The sequence below is a fragment of the Lepidochelys kempii genome, chromosome 7 (genome assembly GCF_965140265.1).
Source record: "Lepidochelys kempii isolate rLepKem1 chromosome 7, rLepKem1.hap2, whole genome shotgun sequence".
Lineage (NCBI taxonomy): Eukaryota > Metazoa > Chordata > Testudines > Cheloniidae > Lepidochelys > Lepidochelys kempii.
This window is the reverse complement of record NC_133262.1, coordinates 85,748,609-85,767,039: the sequence shown is the minus strand read 5'-3', so window position 1 is coordinate 85,767,039 and position 18,431 is coordinate 85,748,609. Positions and strand designations below refer to the sequence as shown.

The following is an 18,431-nucleotide window of genomic DNA, read 5'->3' as shown; positions in this document are numbered from 1 at the left end:
CCCTGAACAGTGAGGGCAGCAGCAGGGTTAGCGCTGCCCCAGTGTGTTGATGAGAATTAAATTTTGACAAAACCAGAAATAAGTTTTGCCAAGAATGTTCATTACTTTTCTGTTCCTCTGCGGCCAGGAGGACCCAAGGCATAAGGCAGGGCAAGGATATGGGCAGGGTCCCATTGCAACACATAGGGCGGTTCAGGCCCTGCAGCCTCCTGACTCGCAGCCCTTCGCTAGACATTGGAAACAACAAAAAGAAAAGGAGGACTTGTGGCACCTTAGAGACTAACCAATTTATTTGAGCATGAGCTTTCGTGAGCTACAGCTCAATAAACTGATTAGTCTCTAAGGTGCCACTCGTACTCCTTTTCTTTTTGCGGATACAGACTAACACGGCTGCTACTCTGAAACCTGTCATTGGAGACAACGCGTCTCTTCAGTAGCGCCTATGGGGTCACCTAGCTTAAGATTCTGCGCTGATATACTGGCCAATACGGTAACTCAGCCGCTACTCCTTCCCACACGGTAGCTCTGAGGACGTAGTTCTCCGGTCGCTCTTAGAACTTCCGGCAGGGGGCTGCTGCACGCACTCGGTGGGTGACGCCATCGCCGCGCGCCGGCCCCTCCTCCCGTCTCGGCCACTGCCGCCGCCATGGAGTCCAACAGGGACGAGGCGGAGCGCTGTATTGCCATCGCCGTGGCCGCCATCAAGGCCAGCCAGCCCGACAAGGCGCTCCGCTTCCTGGAGAAGGCCCAGCGCCTCTACCCCTCCCAGCGAGTCCGCGGTGAGCGGGGTCCGGGGCGCGGGGGAGCCGGGGCCTGCGGCGCGAACGGCGGCGCTACTGACCTCTCACCTGCACTGCGCCTGCGCACTGAGCCCCGCCGCGCTGGGACTCATGGGACATGGAGTCCTCGCTGGCCCGGCAGGAAGGGCGGCGGGGGTTGCAGTGTGAGTCCCCCCGTGGGTAAAGCTAGGTTGTGACCGCGGGGAGTCCTGGGGAAGCTGGGGCGGAAGCGAGCCCCTCTGCGTTGGGACAGGAGGCGGAACCCCACACTACTGGGGCTTGAGGGACTACAGCTCCCAGAGGGCACCGCGTTGTCAGGCTGGGGGGGCAACAGCCCCCGTCCCAGCGAAACACAGCCCCCCGGCAGAACCCCCCCCCGTCTGCCTGACCGCCCCCAGAGACCCCGTCGCTCCCCTGCCCCTAGGGAGCCCCCACCTGCTCAACTTCCTCCATCCCCCTAGCTCTCCCCCTCCCCCCAACCATCCTGCAGACCCATCTCACCCATCAACAGACCGCTCCCCATCCCTGCCTCTCCCTCTGGAGTGCCCCTAAACCCTCGCAGCTCCTCCCACCCCAGCCTGCCAGGGGAAAAGGCCAGTCTGGCTAATGGGGTCGGGGGAAAGCTGCTGTCCTAGCCCTGTCTGTGTTGCCCTAGGCCTTTGCACCCAGGCATGGGGCAGCTCATCCTATGTCAGTACGTGTTTCCCAATCCTGTACGTATTATTTTGCTGCACACTTTTGGGGTGATGTTGTCCTCTAACTGCCAAAGGTGTGACAGACCAAAACTGAACTTCTCAATCAGAAGTGATGGAGGAAACAAGGCATTCTATTAGGGTCCTTTCCTCTATGTAAAGTGTTCTGAAAATGTGGGTTTACTATGGACCTACAAAATATGTAAACTGCTTTTAAAGCTGGACAGTGAAATAACACCAGATTTGGGTGTGCAGAAGTTTGAGTCTAGAACGAGGTGATGTTTCACATAATGAGGTATAATAGAGATATAGGGAAGAGTCCTTCTTATGTGTAAAGATCAACTCCTGTTGAGATGATTCAGACTTCTTTAGGATGAGCATCTTTGCTCAATATAATAGCCTTTATTGTAAAAAATGTTACGTGCTTAAGCTTCGTCCCTTTCTTAACAGTGAAAAGGCAGTATTTCTGCTGAAAAAGTCTAATTAATTCAGTTTGGTGAAGTATGAAGACAGACACTTGATAAGCTTCTGAGTGAAATTGTGCTTGGAAAATTATTGTGTCTTAAATATTGTGATGTTAGGCAGATTATATGTGGACATGGAGTTGTAGGTTTTGAGGGTGTAGCACTGGTGGCGTGTTATTTGGCAATATATAGGGCCTAGAATTGCTTCCCATCAAGCTCTCACTTGAGGATTTAAATAATGAATAATGAAACTCTTCCTGAAAAGTGCTGAGAGGAAAAACTGTGAAAGAAAGGAAAGAGAGAGCAGAAATGGCATCATGTTTCATAGAAGCTTCACTCAGGAATGGACTGTTCTCCACTGTTTCAGGAATAGGCAGTAGTGTTAAATAATTACTGGAAATAAAAACACCAGACACTGTGAAGTTCTGTCCCAAGTAAATGCTATCTATCACTGACAGTTACCTGGGGGATCTTGTCCCTTCTTCTTTTACAGCTTTTTACATAGGGAAAAAGCCCAGAATAACTAGTGCAGAAAAACTGTTGCTGAACAGCTATTCCAGACTAGCTCCTTGTGTACATACTTTGGAATTGGATTAACCAAATCCACAAAAAGACATTCTTAGTGCAGAATAAGAGTGTCCACACAGGGAGCTAGTACTGAACAGCTATTGTGCTTTGAATTCACACCCTAGCTATTTCTTATGAACTTTGCTGTGACTTCCCCATGTAGACAAGACCTAAGTAATGCTTGCATAGCTTGTCATGCCAATGAAACATAATAAACTTGTAAACAGTGTTGTGTTTTTTTTTTTGATGGAGGTAGCGTAACCAGGTTGTAAGTTTTGTCTGATTTTATTTTATTTTTTTTTAAGCAACTCAGAACAAAATACCCCAATCTTTTAAAAATCCATCTGTCCTGCCACGGTTTCATTGCAATATCTAGTCGGTCCCCCTCTCCCCCCCCAAACACACACAATTTAGAGGTTTTGTGGTCTTCAGGGAGCTCATTTTCAGCCCCCTTCTCTCCCCCCCCCCCCCCCCCGAAAGTAGATGACTAGGACAGAAGCAGAGTGTTAAATGAAAGGTTTGATAAAGTATCCCCTGCTCCTCACCCAAATTAGAGGCATGATTACATCCGGAGTATGACGGAACAAGTTCATGTTGAAATCTTTGGTAGGGTGGAGGAGGAAAACTTGCAGTACAGCTGCCTCCATCATAATCAGCATACATGGGTAAACTGGAATCCAATTCCTGCATTACCAGACCTTTCACCCAATAAGGGTAGATGCTTGGAATAAATTCTTAGGTTTAACACATACTAAAACAAAAATTCTACCTGCCCCCTCTGGTTCCATACTTGTTTTCCACCAGCGCTGCGGGGTGTGATTCACAGCTCAGGTAGACATATGCTCTTGAGCCAGTGCACTAAAAATAGCAGTGCAGCCACGGCTGCCTGAATACATGTCAAGGACCTCGGATGGGGTTGTACTTGGGCAGCTCGCTCATGCTACCATAGCCACTTGGGAGTGTGCTAGCTCAAGCAGGGCTAGTGAGTGTATGTCTACCTGAGCTGGGTAGACATGTACCTAGAAGTACTGAAACCCAGCAGCAGACAGAGCCTACGTATTTTTCCCCGAGAGGAGTCCTTGTGCCTTTGACAGCCCAGAGTGGCCACATTTCACACCTGCTTTACACCCTATCCTAAGGCTGAGGATGCTCTTTAATTGAGGAGGGAGACTGAACCATAGTCTACTCTTAAAATGTATATCAAACCAGCCTTGTCACTCAGATGTGTGAAAAATTCACACCCCAGAGTGCTGTGGTTAAACCAAACTGATCCCTGGTCTAGTCATGTCTACACCATGTCTTCAGCTGACCTACCTACCGCTGCTCGGGGAGGTAGATTACCTACATCAATGGGAAAAATCCTATCTGTTGATGTAGGAAGCATCTACACTATGGCTCTGTAATGTCTGTAGTATAGACCTGCCTGAAGATGGCATAGACTACTTGAGAGAGTGTTATGTAATGGTTAGAGTCAGGAATGAGAATTACTGGGTTCTATTTCTGGCCCTTTCAGTGACTCACAGTGAATGGCACTGAACAAGATATTTTTTTCTCTGCTCCAGCTTCCCTATCTGTAAAACCAGGATAATACACTTCACAGAGGTTACACGGGACTTACTGTTTATAGAGCGCTTGGAAGGTGCTATGGAAGTGCACTTTATCATTCTCTGGGAGCAAGTTATTAGTAACATGCCTGTTATTTCAGTGGCCAGGGTGGGCTTTGAGAGTCACGGAGAGGGATTTGCATGCAGGGAGAAGGTGGGATAAATGACATTACTCAGCTCTGTATTTTGCAACTAACTTTCCAAACTCCCATTGCTTTCTTTCTCCTGGCATCTCTTCTGGCTGTGAGGTCATATCCCTGTGTTTATGATATTGTGGTCATGAAATGACTGATGATGCATTCTGCATTATGATATCACTACAGGAATAAGGTGACGAAGCCTGGGTAGGTGGGAGAAAACAGTCTCACGCTACTGGCCCTTCCTAGTCTGCACTGCTGAGATTCCATAAAGTCCTCTGTGATCTAGGCCTGAGGGTGCTATATACAAGTGATGGTCTGTCCCCTAATGTCTCTCTGGGGAAGTTGCAATAGACATAATTGCCTTTATTATTATCCTGAGATTCCATTAGCTGTGTTGCAAGTAGAGCTTTCTTGGTTTACAGACCCAAGCTACAGAATTCCCTCATTGAGCATATGCACCAGAGTCCATCCCTCTGTAGCTATCTTTAGGATTCTCTGCAAAGTCTATTCATCTCATTTCTACATTGTTGGGTTTAATTTGTTTTGTTTTTAAACAGCTCTTCCTTCTCACCTGCTTTATTTTGCAAGTGACTATCTGGCCCATTGAACTGATTTATTTGGGGATTGGTCCTGCTTTTTTGTGTTTTTTTTTCTGAGCAGGGGGTTGGACTAGATGACCGCCTGAGGTCCCTTTCAATCCTGATATTCTATGATTCTATGAACTGGGTTTGTTTAACTATTTTGAACTATGCAGCATCCCAGATGTGTGTCTGTGTAAGCTTTAGAAATAAAGAGTAAACACATGCCTTTGACATTTATCAAAAGTGACCAGGAAGTGAATAGTTAAAAAATAAAAAAGGAAAAGAAAAGAGGAAAGAAATTATTTTATTGGTATATATTTATTGTCACTTGTGTGAATTCCTGCTCTAAATTTTTTAGACAGAACCAAAGTTGGCTTTGATTTCTCAACTTTTTTGGGGGGGGGAGGGGAAAATCTTGGGGGGATCATTTGTTTTGCGAACTCTTTCCCAGTGTGGAGCTCTAGGCTGTTTGTATGCCTCTCTCTGGTCCTGTCTGGCTTCCTCCCACAACTGCAGACATGATGAATAGGCTTGTTCTGTTTCAGATGTGATTTTTGCCTTAAGGTTGGTGTTTAACCTTTCTTATCTAATTACCCAGGAAAAAGTGTAATCTTTTTGTGGAAAAACTCATCCTAGAAACTGAGAAGCTCTGTTCCAGCAAGAATGGATCACCCTCAGAGATGCCGTGGCTTTCTTGAAGAGTTTTGCTATGGTGCTGATCAGGAAAACAGATGCTGAAGGGTGAATAAATACCAGTTTGCTCATCATGTGTGGGCATCCTTACCTGCACCTGGAGCAGTTATACTCAGGCCTAAATATCTGGCTTGGGTAGGGCAGAATAGACAGAAGACTTATTTAATGTGGAATAATGGATGGGTCAGTGGAAATGGGCAGATTAGAATCCTAGGATGCGAGGAAAGAGGGGTCCATTATTTTTTTTTTTTAATGTGCCGCTTAAAAGTTCCTACCATAACCCCAACCATTCTATTATTATGTCTCTCACCTTCCTACAGCCCATATCTGAGTGTAAGCTCTCTTTCTTTACATTCTGTGACATGCCTAGTAATATGCTGCTGGGGAGAAATCTTGAAGTCTCTGTAATTACATGATGTTAATTTAGACTTTGTATGGTTAATCTGATTCCTAAAAATCTCACTTACAACTCTGTTAGTGAAATCAGTGCTAGCAAAGATCAAAAAGTCATTTGTGTAGACCATGTGTGTACACTGCCTAGCGCAATAATAACAGTACCTAGCTCTTATATAGCTCAGATTCTGACTTGGTTCTCTATGTGCTATCACTATATAAATTAATGTCTACAATAGGGAATTTTACAAAAAAACACCACCCATGATGGAAGCCCTGACATAGACAAAGTGTCAGTGGCTTATGGTAGTTTTACAACTGTTAATTGCCTTTGCTAAAACAACTTAATTTGAAAAAATGCAAGCTAAGCGTCTGAGGAAAGGTAATCTAAACACACATGCTAATGGGGAGGGAGAAAGCTGGGAAGTAATGCTGACCGAACTACAGGGGTAATAATGGACAGCAAGTTTGACACGAGTTTGCGATGTGCTATGGCTGCATAAAAGGCCATTGTGATTTTTGGGATGCATATGGAAAGGAGCCATGTTATGAAGCAGAGAAGTAGTAGTCCCAGCATGTGACTCTGCTGCAGCTGAGCCTGGAATTTAACATTCAGCTTTGGAACCACATTACTGGAAATATATTGACAAATTAAAGGGAATTCAGAGAACAACAACAAAAAATAAGGGGGATGGAGGGATTGCCTTTTGAGACAATATTTGAAGAGCTAAATAGGTATAGTTTAGCTAAGGAGTAGCAGAGGACCATAGATCTACAAATATTTGAGTAGTGTAAATATTAAGGAGGAAGATAAATTTAATATCCAGTAGAATTCTAGGTATAAGAGTAGTGAGATGAAGTTGAGAGAGAATTTAGACTGTGAAGAAATTTCTCCAGATATTCAATGAGGTGTATTAGACTGGAATAGTTTTCACAAAATAAATTGTGGTAGCCCTCTTGCTTGGGACTTTAAAAACTAAACTGAACAACATATCTGAAAATGTAATATAAGAAACACTCCTGCTTTTGTAGAGAGGGGGACTGTCTAATCTAATTGAGATTTTCTGCATTTAACTGGTGTGGGAAATGTGAAAAAGAATGAGGCAGCCTATCTGGTGTCACCTATAAGGTCAAGAGAGGCAGCCTGTAAACTACAATCTATGGGGAGTTTTGTAACAGCCAGATCTATTTAACAACGTTTTCTGAAAGAAGAAATATCTTAAGGTTCAGAATCTCAACAGGCAATTCAGCAAGGTACTTAGCCTTCAGTGTTCTTTGCTTTTTTATCCTTCATTCTGTAATGATTCTCTTTATTGGTTGTAGGATTATTGATCTGTTTCTTCTTGCCCAAACATAAACTCTGTGTAGCAGATATGATATCTTGGTTCAGCTGCTGGCTTGCATATGTTGTTTGCTGTTACATAAAGAAAGCAATATCCCTGTGGTAGAAGGTCTTAAATGTGCATTCAAGTAGACTCTTGGGCACTGCAATAGATGGAATGTCCTTCTCTGGTATAGATTCTGGATAAAGGATTGCAACCTCTTCAAGTTACTGATATGCCTGTAAATACTATTTTCCATTTCTAGTTTTATTAAGTGTGTATACTTTTTATACAGTAGGGACAAACCTTATGAAATACGGAAACTACAGATTTGAAGAGTTGTCTGAAATTTAGTAAAAAGATACTTTGCAAAAAGGTGAACGTTGCAAAATTAGATGAAAAAGTGAATTTGGGTGGTGGTTTTATGTCTGCAGAGCACAATGATCTTCAGCTTCCTGCTCTGGCCAATTACGGAGCTGCATTGTTGGGCTGTGGTCTAAATTATTATGTCTGCCATGCCCCAGTCTGAAAGGTGGTAGGCATAGCATGGAGTCCTGAGGATGGAAGGAGAGGTTTTAAAACAGAAGAGCCTTAGAGCAATATACAGAAAATACTTGCACATCCCACTTAAAATGTGAATTTGAAAAACCTCTCTATATCTCATAGCTTTCCTGCAAATAAATGAGACACAGTTCCCTAAACCAAAGTGCTCTGGATCTGATGTTGTTAGACTTTATAGTCACAACCCCACCACCGTTGCTGTGTACTGTGGCTGTCCGTGCTTAAAGGAAGTTATTCAGCACATACTGTATTTGAATCATTACAGTGTCTCTAGAACAGAGGAAAATTAGAAGGAAGCTTTATTTGTTTCCCCCTTTTACCAAATTTGTGACTATCCCATGGGATTGTAACTTATTGTAACTTATCGAGCATTGTGGGACTGAAAGTCAGGAGGTTAGTTGAGTTAAATGGATGGAGGTGAACTTGTTCCAAGGGTACCATTCTCTAATTCCCTGAAGATGGAATACAAACTGGGAAATAATTGTTCCTAAAGGAAAGGCAGGAAAAAGTGAAAATGAGAAAACAAATGTCTAGTAATTTGGGGACCCTGGTGTGACTTCCAGACTCTTGTCTCCCAGGCTGGTAGGGCCTGGGATTGCTGTGGAGGATGTGTGCTTTGCCCCTGCTGAAGTAGTAGTATCTGGAATCAGTAAGCAGTGCCCCCCTATTTTTGGTTGAGAAGCAGTGGGAACACTGGCATTCCTGGGCTGAAAAGATGGCGTCTCTGATGAAGGGGGAAGAACAAATGGAGGATCCTTATGGTTGTGACAGAGATGAAGTGGGCTCCCTCTTTCTCAGTGGGTAAAGGGGCAATGCAGCTTCTGTGATTTGGATGATCTCTAAACTTTTCTCTTTTTCAATTGTTTTTAATTTTAGTGCTGATCGAATCCCTCACCAAGAATGAACAATCAGCCAATGGCCAGTCCAAATCCAGAGAGTCCACAAATGCCCACTTTAGGAAAATGAGTGGAGACTTCCCATCAGCCAATGGGGAGGCAGGTGGGGAAACTAACAAAGGTTACACCCAAGATCAGGTGGATGCAGTTAAGAGGTAGGCAGTCACTGCTTCATTTTTCATAGGACAGAATAGTTTGTTGTCCGGTGACATTAATGATCTACCCCAATGGTGTTTGGTTTTATTGCATGGTATCAGTCTGTTCTCCAGAGTGTTTCAAAGACATTTAAAACATGCAGAAACACAGATTTTTGAATACCTGGAGAAACTGTGTGTGATGTGTGCTGCTGTAATGATTGACTTTGAATTATCTGAGAATTTTGGGTAATTGGAGAGTTGTTAATGGGATTATAATATAAAAGTGTTAGAGGGATTTAATAGCCCTGGCTGGAATTGGATGTCCTGTGCATAAGGTTCCCCCCTCCACCCCCCCCCCCGCCAATATGTATGCCTAGTACAGTGAGGCTCAAATTTCTAGGCACCTTAATACAGATAATTAATATTAAGTAAATTCTGCCAGTGCACATCAGGCCTGACTTGTAGTGCCTGCTGATATTCCGGTCCTGAGTCTCTCTTGATGAGAGCCTGGTAGTGGTATTGTGTGGTGGTTTCCCATTCTGTCACACTTTCAAGTTGTGATATGCTTAGTAAAACTCCTGCTAAAATTGCCTGGAACAAGTTTACCTGGTATGTGCAGTATACTGTTTGAAAACAGGTTTTCAGCTGGCATTTATCCCGCACCCTGTAAATACTAAGAGCAGATAGACCTAACTAGGCATAATCAGTTGCTAAACTCTTTTTAAAGCTATGGTATGTTTGAATTGCACAAGAACACTCATCATCTTGAGCTGATTAGCTTCTGGATATTTTTCTACTTAATCCATTTTTTAAGAAGAGTCCATTCTGTGACCTATATCATATTTTAGCTCTGAATTTTTGCTGTATAGGTTGGGGGGAAAGAGAGTTCTTGTGGAACTGCTAATATACCTTGAACAACAGTAGTATGAACCAGACCACTGTAACACAGGGCTCCATGCCCTGAACAGGCTTTTTTCCTTCCTGTGGAAATCTTCATCAGACTATTTCAAAAGTCAGTTTGGTCTGTGAATTAATTGAATCCGAGAGAACTGTTTTCCCCAGATCCTGTCCCAGCGTTTGAGGGATCACTCTTGCTATCTGTCCCTGTTGTTGGGGGGAGCTCTCAAACCATGGACTCAGCTTCCCTTAACCAGCCCTTAGAACCTGAATTTATTGAGTTTCAAAGCATGGTGTGATGCTTATTAATTCTGTCAAACCTTTTCTTAAATTGCCTCCACACCAATGCAAGGTGACATTGGGCCACTTGAGGGCACAGTCATTTTACTGGGTTGAGTCATTTGTTCTTTAAGGACTGTAGATACCTGGTAATAAAAGCACAGGGCAAACAGATATGTGACATAAACTGGTTCATACCGAGGAATCAAAATTGAGTAAACCAAAGTTCAGAGGACAATATTAACCAGAACTGGGATGTAGGGATGCTGAAAAGTTGATGCATACAAAGGTAAGAAGCCTCCTTACCTCAAACTAACTGCCCCGTCACCTAATTTCTCTTAACTTCTAGGGTAAAGCAATGTAAAGATTACTATGAAATTCTAGGAGTGAACAGAGAGGCCTCTGACGAGGACCTGAAAAAGGCTTACCGGAAACTAGCACTGAAATTTCACCCAGATAAGAACCAGGCGCCAGGTGCTACAGAAGCATTCAAAGGTAAAAACGTGTTTCCTGTTTCTTGAACTCAACTCCCTCACAAGCTGACGGTCGTGTATTGGGGTGACAGTCTAAGTACAACCTCATCTAAAAGATACTAAAATGATAAATGAAGGCTGATGGGTTGTTAATTTCTGTGTGTGTATTAAACAAAAATAAAGAGGGGACCCTGTAAGCCAGTGAACAAACTCGCCAGCCAGGGAAGTAGAATAAAGCTCCCAAAACAACTGAGTTCATGTCCTTTTCCTCTGGGCTCATTTTATTAACAAGGCTCAAAATAATACAAACACTGGGGAGAAAAGGCCTGGTCCACTTTCCACCAACTAACTGCAAAGCAAGAGGACACATCTTTCCCCTAAGTAGCCCTTCCTGGCTATCTCTTAGGCCTCCTGGAAGGAACTTCCCTCAACCCTCATGTTCAGCAGACTGAGCTAGAAGAAATCCTATACAGTTTTCAGCAAGCAGTTACATGATGCTTAGTCAGCTGACCCTTCTCCATCATGAATTCTTCCTGGAGACAATAACTCCCCTCAACCTTCCCGGTCTTAAAGGGACAGGGCTTGGAACGGAGGGCAGGGATGTGCACTTGTACCTAAGGACCAGCAACCTGTTACAGACTCATTAGGGTGTGTAGCATAGGAGTCAGCAGTTGGGACAGTAACCCTTGTCTCTTATAACTGCAGGTATCAGAAAGTGCCTTAGTATAACTCTAAAAGGCACACCGTTTAACTGAATTTATCACAAGTGGGTGGGGGGGGGGGGTTTGGAAAAAGTGTCTGGCAGAAAACTGCCCTCTTCTGAGCTGGCATCAGAGAAACCAGTTACATAGTTTAAATTCTCCCACCCAATGAGCTTTCCAAGCAGTCCTCTAATAAGACTTCAGATTTCTCAGCAGACACATCAATACTGCAGTTAAACAAAAATATCATAAATGGAATTACTATATATAAACCCCAAATAACAAACTCAGTTGTGCACCTGAACCAATTATGTAACTAATGCCAGCCAAGATTTTCTTTTTTAATCCCCAATAACTTAAAACAAAACATAACTAAATGTAAAGATCCTGATTCTCAGACCCTATGTCAACTATTGTAGGCACTGAAAAGGGAAATTTTCTTGGTAATGAGATCTATTAGGTTGTGGAATAGTTTACCAAGGGAAGCCCTGTCACTTGGAATATTTAAAACTAGACTTAAATGTAGCGCTAGAGAACATAGGGTGTAGTCCTGATTTTTAGGGATAAGGGCTAAATTACTGAACTTTCACCTCTAATTTCCATGATTCTTAACATTTTCTTTTGTGTTAATGTTGCATCTTAATTTTATCTGAGCAGAAAGAACTAGAAAGCTTGCGTTGTCAATTTTGTTTCAGGGGACTTTGCAAAGTGAGCATCAATACTCAACAATTGATTGTGGCCCAGGTAAATACTTGGTGTCACTTTGGGAAAATCAGTAGCGTTACATGAGGAATGAGTTTAGCTCATTATGTTAAGGTCTGTAGAAAAAAGCAGTGTGCTAAGAAAAATAGGTTTATTTTTATATACATTAAGTACTTGATAATATCAAATTAGACAAGCCTGATAAAACAAACGCTTGAAAAGGTGGGCTCACTGGCTTAAAAGTCTATTTACTAGAAAATATTCCCTCTAATATTAAGCCTTAAATTTAAGTGTAGGTCTACTCTGAAAAACATCTCTAGTGAAAGTTTCCTGGGGTTCTATGTTCATGGTGTTTCACTGATGCCATGTCAAAATGACATAGTTTACCAATAAAATAAGATTTTTCCAACTGACAACCTTCCTAACTTATCTTGGGGCTTGTACACACTAACACTTTTATGTCAGCCTAACTTATGTCGCTCAGGGATGTGAATAAGCTACCCCCCCCGAGTAGTGTACATTACACCGACCTAAGCGCTAGTGTGGACGGTGCTATGTCAGCAGGAGAACTTCTCCTACCAACATAGTTACTGCTGGTTCTGGATGTGGTTTTGTTATGCCAATGGGAGAGCTCTGTCCTGTCTGCATCAAGCGTCTTCACCAGACACGCTACAGTGGCACAGCTGCACTGATGTAGCGCTTATAGTGTAGACTAGCCCTCAGTCTTTTAGGGCCTGAGTTTTCCTATTCCAGAGGCACAGCTGGGTGTGGCCAAGGTCGTTTAGGATTCTGAGGCTGCTGGGGGCCATTTTGGCCTCTAGTGTAAACTAGAGTAACCCCAAAGGCTACTAATTCGTGCCTGGGCTGCAGCAGTTGCTAAAGGACTGTCCAGCAGCCCAGAATTGCCATCTGCACTCTGACCCTCCCTTCTTCCCCTGTACCACCCAGGGAACTTGCACCTGCCAGGGTAATATTTTCAGGGAGGTTGGAGTTGGCCTCCAGCTGTTTTCCTGTCCTTTTAACAGCACAAAAATTGCATAGAGGTGCTAGAACATTGCCTTGAATTGGGACCTGAGAGTCAAGTTCCATCCTCGGTGTCCTTCTCACTCATGACCACCAATAATAAAGACTGTGCAAGCCAAATTATGTTCTTGGTGGCACCTGTTCAAATCAGAGTGAAGCCAGTGGGATTGTATAGGTGTCACTGAAGGCATAATTTGACCTGCAGAGTGTTTAATACTGGTGATGTTGGCTAAGAAGAAAGCCACCAAGCTTGATTCTGAGTTTAGGATGAGTTTCTAGGGGCGATGGTGAGAAAAAAGTATCATGTCCGGTTTCAACTAGCTAGCGAAATACATGAGGTTCCGGTGGGAGTTGGAAAGTCTATTTTCAAGTGTATACTGCTATGTTATTTGATATTAGGGTATGTTTTTTTAAAAAAATAGGCATAAATTGAGGAGCAAAAGTCAGAGGCAGGGGTTGTTCAGGCCTATTAATTCTTAAGTCTATGACTGATAAGTGTATTGCCATTAGCAAATAGTGGGCTGAGCCTCTAGCCACCTGGGAGAGACCTTTTATGCATTGGGTTCAGGTCAAATCTGCATATGTGTGCAGACATCCACATAGTGGCTATCATAAACCTTTCTTCAACAGTTTACTCTTCAATCCTTGAACAGTGGCAAAAGGCAGGTTTCTTCACCAGTAATCTTAAATAATCATATTTACTGAAGGCTTAGACGCAAGTTACATGTCAAAACTGCATTAAGCAAGGTGCACTTTATCCTCCATTACTGGGCTATCAACTGTCAGGTTATCTCTCCTCAAAGCCATGTCTCATTGATTCTCCATTCCATTATGCCTCTGATGTTAACACTTTTCTCATAATGCCCATTAAAGCCCAGCTGTTTGGTTCCAGAGGATGAAGGGAAAATATGTAGTGCGAATTTTAGGTTTTTTTTCTTACATTGATGTATTAGCTGATGCCTTAACATTCATCTTCCCAGTGACATCTGATAAAGTGCTATGTTTTGCCTTGAGACCTTGTCTTAATCAGTGTTGCAATAGCCCACACTGTCCCTTGGAGTTCCTATCACTAGATCTGGCAGACTTGGGGGGAAAAAAATTTAAACCTGACCACTTTAGCTAAACTTCCGGTTTGGAGTGAGCTAGCAGCAGTACAGTGCCAAATACTTATTGGGAACGCGACTGCTAATATCTCTTGAGTTTTAATGTCAATAAAAGTGCATACATAAAACAAAACCAAGACCTCAGATTCTTCCATTTGAATTTCCTGCCAATGTTCCTTGAACCTTAACTTATACTGGCATAACTTTCCCATATAGATAAGCCCTCTTGCTGCTCTGGCTACATGTGCATCAACAGGAAAGGAGGAGTTAGATGAATCTGTCTGAAGGAGAAAGCCTTGCAAGGCTTATATTGAAAAATCCTCCATCAACTCCAGTACAATTAACTTGTATATATCCTCACTCATAAGTTATCATATCACACTATGTAGTTGAGGATGATGAGAGAAAATGGACTCTTGCAGAGTCAGGGACAGAAACTCTCAGGTAGATGGGTAGGTAGATAAGGGAGTTGACAAATGGAGGTGTGTAAAGAAAAGAAAATGCAAATGTAGAAGCAAATGCAAATTTAGCAGCAGTAAAGCTGCAAGTAAGCATTCTTGCAGGTTGGTTACAGTGAGGCAAGAGTGGAAGAAGGGAGTCATGAAGAAAGGAGACTAGGGTTTAGTTTCAGTACTTTTCCATTGTCACAATGCTATGTAAGCTTGTTCCTCTTAATTGTCCCCCTTCCCTCTGGCATGTGGAAATTTCTGAGACCTGTAACCTGCATGGACAAAACCTTTACCCGGGATTTCTTTAAGATGTTTTATTTATGTGCTTTGGGCCTTTCAGTGATTTGAGCCGTGTTGTAACTTCTGTGAAGTTATGTTTTTGGACAATAAACTTGGAATCGCATAATGTCATTTTTAGAGTACATTTTCCAAGTAAAGCCATGCTTCAGTATATATTTTCGCATGGCTCAAGAAGTTAATTTGAAAATTAATCCTTACACATTAAAAAAAAAATTTATTCAGCAGAGTCAGGAACAGAAACTTCTAGGTAGATAGGGGAGACCTGAAGAGGAGCTCTGTGTCGCTCAAAAGCTTGTCTCTTTCACCAGCAGTAGTTGGTCCAGTAAAAATTACTACATCACCCACCTTGTGTCTCAAGTAAAAAAAAACAACTTTTAAACTCAGCAAAATGTAGAGCCAGTATCCTTGACAGTATCCTTCCAGGAATTTCGAGTTTCTGATTCATCTGGAAGGATATCTCTGTCACCCCAGGATTTGAGCGAAGAAGCACTGTGTGTATTGATCCTGGTTGGAGTTAATCAAGGTCTCAATCATTTCATCAAATGACCTTGTTCTCTTCTTCTATTTGCATCCAGCCGAGAGATGCATTCCTCTAATGATCAGGGATGTTAAATAACCTTTTAAAGAGGGTGGGTAATTGACAATTGAATCTATGTAATGGGACCTGTCAGTTTGCAGGTTCAAAACTTGTTCAGAAGAGGGGAATGTATTACCAGGAGAAATAGGCTAACTGTGCTTCCTTTTTGCCAATATTTCAGCCATTGGTAATGCATATGCAGTATTGAGCAACCCAGAGAAGCGGAAGCAATATGACCAGTTTGGAGATGAGAAAGTTAACCCTTCAAGACATGGACACAGTCATACAGACTTCCACCGTGGATTCGAAGCAGACATCTCACCCGAGGATCTCTTCAACATGTTCTTTGGTGGTGGATTTCCTTCTAGTAAGCCTGTCAAGTTTTAATCTTCTCTGTGGGCAAGGGTGATTCCATTCAGCTATCTTTGCTGCCACTCTTGTGACAGAACAATAATGCAGTAATGGTTTATTTGGCAGTCTGTGGTGATACTGAAAGCTGTGTTCCTCTCAACAGCTGAAGTACATGAGAGTTCTCCTTCACAAGTGATTGTCCGTTACTGATGTAAACATCTCAGTTTCCTAAATGGTTAAAATTAGAGCTCTGAGAACTCAGCCCACAGGACAAATAGCTTACTGAACCAGCAGGTAGTGTCATCAGAGCAGGAATTCTTAGGACCCTCAAATGGATGTTTGCATACTGGTCATATTCACCTTTTTTAACTTGTCTTGAACATTTTTAAGTCACTTTTTTACGTTAGCTTTACAAGCCTGTTTTGAGGAAGTATTAAAACCCTCTTCATCAGAATAAATATACTAACTTCTAGGCCACTAAACACCAAGAAGAGATCTCTTACCCAAATTGCGTCTTCAACATCTGCTGTGCTGCACAACTAAGACACTAAAAGTAGCAGGTATCAGTCTCCACTTCTTTCACCCTACTTTCCTATCTCTCCCCTCAGAAAAATCAATCAAAAATATTTATTTCTGTATATGTGTCAAGGAGGTGTTGAGTAGTCATGGCCTCCCCCGCTAGCCAAATCTGACCATAGTGAACTTTTAGGGACTTCTGTAGTACATGATTTAAATTTGTTCAGATTGAAAGTAAATCTGTATCTTGTCTATATAAATTGATCAGGGCAAGAAGCTGTCTCCCTAATTTCCTTTGTACACATTTTAGTGGTCACCATTAAAATATTTACTGTTTTCCTTTTACAAGCACGTAAAGTTACTGTGTTATTCCCTCTCCTAAGTAGAGGAATTACCTAGGAATAGCACAATAACAGTAAGTACTTGCAGAAGCATTGGTAAAGCTTTTACTAGTATTCATTGTGCTAGCTGTAATGGACTAGGTGTTTGAGAAACCACTGAGACAACTGAGAAAGATGACTATTGGGGTTGGTTATAATTTCTTCTTCCCCATTACCATGTGAATTCATAAACAGGTTAATAGTAAGGCTATTTCTATTATTCAAAACTACAGCTAAGTAAAGATGACAGCTGTAGGAACTCTACACTTAATTATAAAAGAGAGCAGGTTTTTTTCTGATCAGGAAACTAGGAAAAAATATTATTTTATTAAAAACTTCTTAGTTTTATAATCTAAAATTCAACACTACACAGTATTGAAGAGACTTGCACAATGTCTCCACCCGCCCTGAAGTCCTCCAGTTTGGCTACACAAATAGTATGGACCATCCACCAATTACCCTTCAGGCAGGTCTGCTTGGCACTCTCCCATCTTGGGACTAAGTCTTTTCTGGCAGTAACATTGTTCATTTTAGGGCTCACCACTCATTTCTTAAATGCTTACCAGGCAGTGAATCCAAATTCTTCCTTTAAAAAAATCTTTTTATCATCCCTGCTGAGTTGGCATTCACCCTCACAGCCCACCTGGTCAGGTACACTTTTTAAAGATGCCTCCATTATTATTTTCTAGAGTGATGCTGCAGTGTCATTACTTGGTGACACCTGGCTAAAACTCCAACCAACATCACAGGGTGGCTTAGGTGAAAATTTCTGAATTTAATTGTGATATGTCTATGTCTAATCTGCTCATGTGTTGCATTCTTAATCAGGTAGGATGATGTGGCATGTGCACAATTCTTCTGATCTCATCATCTGCCAGGCTAGCTGTCAGAAAGTCCCCGTGTTCTGGATTCTTTTTAATGGATTTCTGTTGCCCACAGGTAATGTTCACGTATACAGCAATGGCAGGATGCGATATACCTACCATCAGAGGCATGACAGACGAGAACATCAGGGTGATGTAAGTGGAGACAAGAGCAAGGGGAAAGTAAAAAGGCTTTAATGTGTGCAACCCAAAAAACAGGTTGCTGTTGTAGCCATTGTATGAAATTGGCCACCTAGTTTTCCATTTTCCTAGATAAGTGGAGTGCTTTTCTATTGTAATCTCACATGAGTTTATTTTTTTTCTAGAAGAGTTGCCTGTTTAACTTACTTACAGTTGAATTCCCATGACTTTCATACATATGCAGATGCAGCTTATCAGACTGGATCCCATTTACACAGTGGGAAAATAAATGTCATTTTCTCTTTGGCATAGCGTCATATTGAAATAAAATTATAGCATCAGCCAAATGCAGCATGAACTGAAGTTTCTTTTTTACCTAAACACTTAATTCCAAAAGTCAGATTTCTCTTGAAACAATGAGCAGAAATTAACTGAATAGTGGAGGGTTTACCCACCTTATATGTGAGTCCTCATAACATCTACACCCATTCCTCCTCATTTTGCTACCCAGGATGTGCTGCTTGTTGCATGATACCACAGTGTTAACTTCAGGCCCATTTGAAGCTGTTATAATCTAAGAATGCCAGAAAAATAAACAGGGTGTTGTGATCATTTTCTTAGAGGGGGATGGTTAGTCAAAACATCTGTCTTATTCAATGACTTTCCTATACCCAGATCTTCTCAGGGACACTTTGTGAACCAGACCTGTTGAACGCATGGACTCTCACAAAATACAAAACCAGAGTGGTAGAGAAGGGACCTCCAGACTTGATGAAACCAAGAGACAGAAAATTTAAAGATCTACCAATTTTTCTTTTCTGTCCCCAACCTCTCTCTGAACTCTGAG

The 18,431-nt window shown here is 42.3% G+C and overlaps 1 protein-coding gene across 8 annotated transcripts in view; it reads left to right on the top strand.

Annotated features, from left to right (window-relative positions):
• The first annotated feature begins 577 nt into the window (after window positions 1-577).
• Window positions 578-18,431, top strand: part of DNAJB12 (DnaJ heat shock protein family (Hsp40) member B12) — a 29,064-nt gene continuing 11,210 nt past the window's right edge. For 6 of the 8 annotated variants that reach the window (XR_012160006.1, XR_012160007.1, XR_012160005.1 and 3 more), the window contains exons 1-5: window positions 578-779; window positions 8,673-8,847; window positions 10,355-10,500; window positions 15,515-15,700; window positions 17,520-17,599. Coding sequence is in view for 4 of the 8 variants with exons in the window: in XM_073353616.1 (XP_073209717.1) it covers window positions 647-779; window positions 8,673-8,847; window positions 10,355-10,500; window positions 15,515-15,700; window positions 17,520-17,599 (720 nt within the window). In the remaining 4 variants the exon portion in view is untranslated. Of the gene's footprint in view, window positions 780-882; window positions 944-5,425; window positions 5,569-8,672; window positions 8,848-10,354; window positions 10,501-15,514; window positions 15,701-17,519; window positions 17,600-18,431 lie in introns of those variants that run through there. The other 2 variants (XM_073353619.1, XM_073353618.1) reach the window with 2 other exon arrangements.